This window comes from Ranitomeya variabilis, chromosome 5 (assembly GCF_051348905.1).
Source record: "Ranitomeya variabilis isolate aRanVar5 chromosome 5, aRanVar5.hap1, whole genome shotgun sequence".
NCBI lineage: Eukaryota > Metazoa > Chordata > Amphibia > Anura > Dendrobatidae > Ranitomeya > Ranitomeya variabilis.
The window spans coordinates 669,561,448-669,570,243 of record NC_135236.1 but is presented as its reverse complement, the minus strand read 5'-3'; the positions used below and the strand labels follow the sequence as shown (position 1 = coordinate 669,570,243).

At 50.3% G+C, this 8,796-nt stretch overlaps 1 protein-coding gene across 1 annotated transcript; it reads right to left on the bottom strand.

Annotated features, from left to right (window-relative positions):
• Positions 1 to 768: 768 nt before the first annotated feature.
• On the bottom strand, positions 769 to 8,399 carry SSBP1 (single stranded DNA binding protein 1). Its single transcript, XM_077266758.1, has 7 exons — positions 8,307 to 8,399; positions 6,894 to 6,961; positions 6,676 to 6,730; positions 5,372 to 5,512; positions 4,072 to 4,162; positions 3,873 to 3,961; positions 769 to 904 (listed from the first exon to the last, which is right to left on the bottom strand). The coding sequence occupies exons 2-7, from the start codon at positions 6,915 to 6,917 to the stop codon at positions 864 to 866; spliced, it is 441 nt and encodes a 146-aa protein (XP_077122873.1). The 5' UTR covers positions 6,918 to 6,961; positions 8,307 to 8,399; the 3' UTR covers positions 769 to 863.
• Positions 8,400 to 8,796: the final 397 nt, after the last annotated feature.

The following is an 8,796-nucleotide window of genomic DNA, read 5'->3' as shown; positions in this document are numbered from 1 at the left end:
CCCAAGGAGGTGGGCACAGCACAGGAGGGGAGCGCGGCAGCACAGGAGGGGGGCACGGCAGCACAGGAGGGGGGCACGGCAGCACAGGAGGGGAGCACGGCAGCACAGGAGGGGAGCACGGCAGCACAGGAGGGGAGCACGGCAGCACAGGAGGGGAGCACGGCAGCACAGGAGGGGAGCACGGCAGCACAGGAGGGGAGCACGGCAGCACAGGAGGGGAGCACGGCAGCACAGGAGGGGAGCACGGCAGCACAGGAGGGGAGCACGGCAGCACAGGAGGGGAGCACGGCAGCACAGGAGGGGAGCACGGCAGCACAGGAGGGGAGCACGGCAGCACAGGAGGGGAGCACGGCAGCACAGGAGGGGAGCACGGCAGCACAGGAGGGGAGCACGGCAGCACAGGAGGGGAGCACAGCAGCACAGGAGGGGAGCACAGCAGCACAGGAGGAGAGCACAGCAGCACAGGAGGGGAGCACAGCAGCACAGGAGGGGAGCACGGCAGCACAGGAGGGGAGCACGGCAGCACAGGAGGGGAGCACGGCAGCACAGGAGGGGAGCACGGCAGCACAGGAGGGGAGCACGGCAGCACAGGAGGGGAGCACGGCAGCACAGGAGGGGAGCACGGCAGCACAGGTGGGGAGCACGGCAGCACAGGAGGGGAGCACGGCAGCACAGGAGGGGAGCACGGCAGCACAGGTGGGGAGCACGGCAGCACAGGAGAGGAGCACAGCAGCACAGGAGAGGAGCACAGCAGCACAGGAGGCGCACTTCTTAGAAAATCTTTTATTTCTTCGGAATTTACAAAGAAAAAGACACCATCCTAATAACTATATACACGGCGCCCCCCGGAAGACAAGGCAATATCAAAGCCGGTCACGCATGTCGCTCAGGAAAATGATGTTGTCTGTAAGAGAAGAAGCGAGATGGTGAGATTATTACTGAGGTAAAGTATAAAAACTGAGACTCAGCTTTCCCAGACCCCTGAAAGACCAATCGACCAAAATAAAAATGTTTAACACCTCGGGTTTCCAGTTGTTTGGGAAAGCTGGGTGATTACCAACATGGCTTCCACAACTGTTTCCACACAGCTATTCAAACTCCTGAGTGACAAACCAGTCATATATAGCTTGTGTAGCCACTTCTGTGCATAGGACATGTTGTTATGGAGTCTGGGAAAGCTGGGTGATGACCAATATTACAACTCCCATGAGGCAGTCACTCAGCTTTCCTAAAAGTCAAATCAACCTAGACAATAAGAAAAAAAAATACCCACAAACCTTGTGCTTCTATCCAGTCTGGATTTAGGAAAAGCTGGATTAAAAAACCCAATGTGGCTGCCATTGTCGACTTTAAAAGGGATGTTATTCAGCTTTCCCAAGCTCCTGAGAGCTTGCATAAAAGATTTGCTATTCTGTAGTCTTGGAAAATTTGGTTATAACTACTATGGAGACCATGACAACTCTTAACTCAGCTTTCTCAGACTCCTGAAAGTAAAATCAGTCAGAAAAAGTAGAGGTTTACACTGTTTTTTCATCTCTTTGCATATCATCTACTGGGGTAGAGTTTGGAAAAGTTGGGTGATGACTAATTTGTACAGCTTACATATGGGATGCCACCCAGCTTTTCCAAATCTCTGAAATGACAAACAATGATGGCCCCTCTGCTTCCATCTCTGCATAGGATTTGCTCTTTTGGAGCCTGGGAAAGCTGGGTGACGACCGATATGGAAACCATTACTGCGGTCACAAATGATCACTCAGCTTTCCATAATTCCTGAATGTCAACATATCGCAAATTCACATTTCTTGACAGTTGACATTCAGCTTTCCAAAGCTACTGAATGGCAAAATCAGCTGAAATAATATGTGGTAATGCCCTTTCCATAAAATATTCAGCTATGGAGTCAGGAAAAGCTGGGTGTCTACCTTAAAAAGGCCACATTGAAAATGACCCAGCTTTCATAGAAACAACCAATAAAATGCCTGTCAGTGTCAGAGTCTGCTGGGAGTTGTAGTCTCCTTCAGGTCCAAGACCTTTCACCGCTCGTCATCCAGTTTATCTGGCCCGGCTCGCTCTCAGCCCCCGGCTGCTAATTATCCTGTCAGCATTTGTCACGGCCGGACCGGAGAGTTATCATAAAAGCAGATAATATTTTCTCTGCTGCATTAAGCTGATGTTTAGTGAACAGAACGTCCTGAGGAGCCGAGAGCAGGGCGAATCCAAATCCTGCACGACACGTCCGCCCAGTAATACATTAATAATTATCAAACGCCAAAGAGATTATATATAGATGCAATCTACATAAACAGCAGCGTCACAATACTGGCCCTGCACTGTCCTCCAGAGCTGCACTCACTATTCTGCTGGTGCAGTCACCGTGTCCATACATTACATTACTGATCCTGAGTTACATCCTGTATTATACTCCAGAGCTGCACTCACTATTCTGCTGGTGCAGTCACCGTGTCCATACATTACATTACTGATCCTGAGTTACATCCTGTATTATACTCCAGAGCTGCACTCACTATTCTGCTGGTGCAGTCACTGTGTACATACATTACATTACTGATCCTGAGTTACCTCCTGTATTATACCCCTGAGCTGCACTCACTATTCTGCTGTATACCAGCAGTGTAAGGTGCCGCAGACCTCACATATTATAAACATACAGAACTCTGCCTGTGGCCGCTGCTCCTCCGAATAGTAAGAAAGGGTCACACAGGGCGAACCCTTAAGGTACCTTCACATTAAGTGACGCTGCAGCGATAGCGACAACGATACCGATCGCTGCAGCGTCGCTGTTTGATCGCTGGAGAGCTGTCACACAGACCGCTCTCCAGCGACCAACGATGCCGAGGTCCCCAGGTAACCAGGGTAAACATCGGGTTGCTAAGCGCAGGGCCGCGCTTAGTAACCCGATGTTTACCCTGGTTACCAGCGTAAAATGTAAAAAAACAAACAGTACATACTTACATGCGTCCCCCGGCGTCCGCTTCCTGCACTGACTGAGCGCCAGCCCTAACAGCAGAGCGGTGACGTCACCGCTGTGCTGTGCTTTCACTTTCACTTTCCGGCGCTCAGTCAGTGTGGGAAGCGGACGCCGGGGGATGCGAAGGTGAGTATGTAGTGTTTGTTTTTTTTACATTTTACACTGGTAACCAGGGTAAACATCGGGTTACTAAGCGCGGCCCTGTGCTTAGTAACCCGATATTTACCCTGGTTACCAGTGTAAAATATCGCTGGTATCGTTGCTTTTGCTGTCAAACACAACGATACACGGCGATCGGACGACCAAATAAAGTTCTGAACTTTATTCAGCGACCAGCGACATCACAGCAGGATCCTGATCGCTGCTGCGTGTCAAACTAAACGATATCGCTAGCCAGGACGCTGCAACGTCACGGATCGCTAGCGATATCGTTTAGTGTGACGGTACCTTAAGCCTGAAGGCCCGGGGGTGAAAGTCAAAGTGTTAAAATTGGGGAAACCTTTCATGTGGAGGCCTCGGGGAAGCAGTGGGGGAGGGGAGGTTACTGTACCTGAACCATCAACAGGTTTTTAACTCACAAAGGACAGAACAAAACAAACCTTCTCTAGTTTATTGATTCTGAGCCGGCGCTCAAGATCCCCAGCTTCATAGACAGATAAAGGAAATGTTCAGGCCACCACTAGGGGGAGCTCACCGCATACATATTTATTATTGAGCTCAATGGGCGCTGTGTGCGTCAGTGAGCTCCCCCTAGTGGAGAAGGCTTAAAAATGGATTATTACTGATAATGGGCGGAGCTATACAAATTAAAGGGGTTGTCCACTACCCCTATAAAACAGAGGTACCATTTTCCAGTCCAGGGGACAGGATCGTCACCCACCTGCTATGATGGTGGTCGCTTGTCTGCGGACATTGTTCTTGTCAACATATTCGCCGTAGTCGATTTTCCCTTCCACGTAGACGCGAGCCCTGAGGACGCAATAATCCATGGTTGGTGGAATTGTCATAAAAGCAATTTCCCCTGTCTAGCCCATCAGCCAGCATGCTGGGAGTTGTAGTGTTTTCCCAGTACTTCTCACCCTTTCTTGATGTGCTGATACGCGACGTCTCGAAGTCCAGGACGGAAAACGGAGATCCGGTGCCAGGTCGTCTTCTGGTTGACGTCTCCCGCTGAGATAGAAACAAAAAGAAGATCATTTGAGAAATTAAATCCCGCTCCGCCTGAATCTGCAGCAGGAGTAGACTGCGGTGCAGCTTCTGACCCAGCCAGGTGCGGCCCCAAATACCAAGGGGGGCACCAGAGGAAAGGCCAAGACCTCCATCAATCCATGGAAGGGACTGAACCAAAGACTCACAAAAATAGTAGAGTAAAACAAAGATCACTGCTGCAAGGGAAGAAATTAACATAAGTGTTCTATGTAGCTGTAGTGCTTACCATAGTTGGAGGAGACTGAGTGCGGCCACCAGGCACAGCCCCGACGCGCGTTTCGCGTATGCTTTTTCAAGGGGGAATATGAACTCATTGTAGTCCCCCAGGTACAGTTCCCACAAAATTCGCTGCATGAACAGTGTGATCCTCGCCATGACGCCGTGCATGTGTTTGGTAAACAAACCCAATGACGTCATAGACACGCGCGCGTCCCTTTTAATCGCCCAGCTGCCTCCATCTTTATGAAGTCCATTGAATGTGGCCATTTTAGATGTGACTGGGAATGTAAAGCCGTGCAGAACGAGGGGACGAGAGGGTACGAATATCATCATCCGCACTCTTTTTGGTATTCGCATAAAGTGCAGAGTGCGCATATAGCAGTATCGCAACGTAAGGTGATCGATGTGCAAATTTGTTTTGTGTGCAAGTGCCGATCTGAAAGGTCGCGGATCACACTGCTCATGCAGCACCTGTACCTGGGGGTATAAACAGAAGGTAGGACTGCAATGAGAACATATTCCCCTTGAAACGCGCGTCGGGGCTGTGGCTGGTGGGCACACTCAGTCTCCTCCAACTATGGGTAAGCACTACAGCTACATGGCACTTTTATAAGCACCATCACTTTAACTTAACTAGCTTTACTCATCATGCCGACTCTGCTGTGTGTTTAGGACATGTTCAGTCTACCCTCTTGTATCCAATATGAGGAAATAATTGCAAAGATGGCTGTCTGAGCGCACACCCGTATGTATTGGATTAGGACCGGATGTTGTTGTTTTTCCCACCCCCTGTTTTTCTCCGTTTTTTGTGAGCTGCAGTACCGGCCACAGCCACACAGACTGATCTGGCGCCGTTTCAAAAACACTGAGGTGGCTGCGGAGATCGCTTTGATCAGTCCATCTTAAAGGGGTGGGGAAGGGGCTATAAAAAAAATGGCCTTTTCTGCTCACTTGTCTGGAACACCTCGCTCTCGCCCGACCTCCATAGCTCATTCGTGGCCACCGAGAAGATGGTCACTGGGTTCTTGCCCTCGGCTTGTCTCATTACAGGGTCTTGGCCGACTCTCCCCAGTATCTGCACCCGATTCAGCGCTGAAACACAAACATTTATTAGTCTTTTTTTTTTTTTTTTACTTTTTTTTATGGAAAAAATAAAAATTCTGTGAAATTATGTGATGGCATCATTAACACATTAAAGGGGTTGTCCAGGATGGGTGGGGGTCCGATCAGCTGATCCCAAGCGCTATGGTCGCCGGATGTACAGAACAGCGCCGCACAACGTATAGTGGCCATTCTCAGGTACTGCAGCTCCAATCCTATTGATAACAATGGGAGCAGAGCTACAGTACCAAGAACGGTCATCGGCTAACAGCTGATCGGAGGGGGTGCCCAGTGTCGGACCCCCACCGATCTGATACTGGTGACCTATCCTAAGCAAGAAGTCATCAATTGTTTAATTATGGACTACCCCTGTAATACTGTGTAGAGGGACCTCTTCCCTTGCCTGGTTTCTTCTCTAGTGTCCGCCAGGTCATTACATGCAGGTAATACTGTTAGAAAGGAAATAATGGAGGGTGGGAGGATCGGTAATGTGGGGGTCACTATTAATCAGGGGAGTACCAAGAACATTCATGGCAACACGAGTGTCACAGGAGGGGACCCCCAACTCAGAAAACCCCTCTATTGGCCAGAGGAAAAAGCTACTAAAGAAGGCCTCAAGCACCCCCAATACGGCCTCGACTCCCCGACGCGCAGCCTCGACCCTGCATAACATGGGCAACCATATAAGTCTACGTTCACATTAGCATTCGGCGCCGCAGCGTCGCCGCATGCGTCATGCGCCCCTATATTTAACATGGGGGCGCATGGACATGCGTTGTGCTGCGTTTTGCGATGCATGCGTTTTTTTGGCCGCAAGCGTTGGGCGCAGGAAACGCAGCAAGTTGCATTTTTTTTGCGTCCAACTTTCGGCAAAAAAGGACGCATGCGTTGCAAAACGCAGCGTTTTAGCGTGCGTTTTGTTGCGTTTTTGTTTGCGTTGTGCGTCGCCAACGCTGCGGCGCACAACGCAAATGTGAACGTAGCCTAACAAAGATGTCTCATTAGCGCAACTGCTCCATCTACAGGTTATTCCGAGCAATTACAACCAGGAGCTGCAGGATCTTTTGGGCAGGAGAAGAATTGCTCACCCCCCATCCTGCCCTACAAATAAAAAAAAATACTAAAAATCCAAAGACAGAGAAAATCTTACTCACATCGTTCTAAAACCCCCGAGTCTGAGCTCTGAAACCGGACCGACTGCTGGAAAATCTGTAAAAAAAACAAAAAACATTAGGATTTACAAGGATCGACTGCTGCGTCCTCCTGGCACTGGATTACCAGTCACATCGCAGCTTTCAAGTCTTTTTGAAGCAGAAAGCAGGAATCTGATTGGCTGCCGGTGACAACTACCCCCCGACCTCTTTATACCCACCTGTGTGGCGACTCTGCGAAACATTTCGATTATTTGCCTTTTTGGCTTCTCGGGAAATATTTAATCACCTGTAGAACAAAAATCTATATTATTCACATCATCTACAATCCGTGTCATGGGAGTTTTATTAATTTTATAAATCTGGAAACCGTCAGCAAGCTGCAGCCGACAGATCTGTAAGAGATAACGAGGCCATTGTGTCGTATGTGAGCGGACCGTGTGTCTCATTGTGTAGGAGACAAAAACTGATTTTTAATTTTTTTTTTTTTAGGAAACCATCATCAGGATGCTGTTGACAGATCTTGGTGATCAGTGTTACTGTAATGATGCCCAGGACCGGATAGATGATGAATGAAATACTCCCATTACCAGGAGGACATCCGCGGTCTCCTCCTCCCGGACGTCTCTCAGGAGTCACTTTTGGTAGAAATCGGAGTCTATTAGTCTTATAAAAAAAAAGGTCAACAACAGCTTACTGATGGTTTCCATTTTGGAAAAGGTTTCTTTTTCTAGTCTCAAACTGACAAGTCTTATGGGAGGAAAGGAGATGACGCTGCTCCTGACAACTCTAGGAAGCCTGGACGTATTGACTAATAAGTGAAGCAGTTGACACCCCAGGGGACCCGGCAGCAAACAGACCTGGGGGACACAGGCACGGATATCCCCGGGGGACACAGGCACGGCAGCAGACAGGTACCCCCGGGGGACATAGGCACATGGACAGATACCCCCGGGAGACACAGGAACGGCCGCAGACAGACCCGGGGGGGACACGGGCACAGTGACAGACAATCCCGGGGGACACGGGCACGGCAGCAGAAAGACCCGGGGGACACGGGCACAGTGACAGATACCCCCGGGGGACATGGGCACGGCAGCAGATACCCCCGGGGGACACGGGCACGGCAGCAGATACCCCCGGGGGACACGGGCACAGCAGCAGACAGACCCGGGCACAGTGACAGATAATCCCGGGGGACACGGGCACGGCAGCAGACATGGACACAGCGACAGACACCCCCGGGGGACACGGGCACAGTACTTTATACCCCAGGGGCTACACACACGACCACAGATGGGGCATACGAACAATGCCTGACTCTCCGGGGGCTTTGGCCCAGCAGATGAGACCTCTGGGACGATCCCGCGTGCACATCGCTTGCCCTTAATGCTGTGAGTTTTGTAACTGGCGACTAAAAACCAAGCAGGTCTGGATTTCTCGGGACTATTGTTCCTCATCTTTCCACGGTGATCACATTATCCATGTACAGCCAATGTATGTAGATATCCAGGCTGCCTGCATCAATGTAGCACCAGAAGTCCCAGCAGGCCATGCTGTCCTGTACCTGCCACTCCCAACCAGGCAGAACTGAGCTGTAAACCCACTATCCGGCCCCATTCATCATCACTCACCTCACCAGGGTCAGTGTCCCCTACACATGTGATCAGAAGCAGGGGGAAGACAGATTCTGTGACACACGAACTCACTTCCGGCGCAGACAGGTCACTTCCGCCCCACTTCCGGCAGCTTGATAATTCCCCGCTTCCGGTAGTTCTGTATGTTTCATTTCTTGTGAAAACGTAAACAATTGTTGACACAGATTTTGAAGCGATGTGGCAGAGAAATAACCGGCCGCCATTATGCGTTTCTCTAAGTATTAGATAATAGGGGTTTCCGCATTTTTTTCCCGTTTTTGGCTCTCGTTCTGCTGCAATTCCAGACGCGATCACCAGGTGGCGCCCCTACCACTTTGTTTTATCTGACTGCTTTACTATGTGAAATTCCTCGAGTCGCCGGCAGATGGCGATCTTTCCACTGATTTATTTATACCTGCAGGGGACGAAAAACTCCTTGATGGCCGGCAGGTGGCGCTATATAGTCACCTTTAGGAAGTTGCTGCCC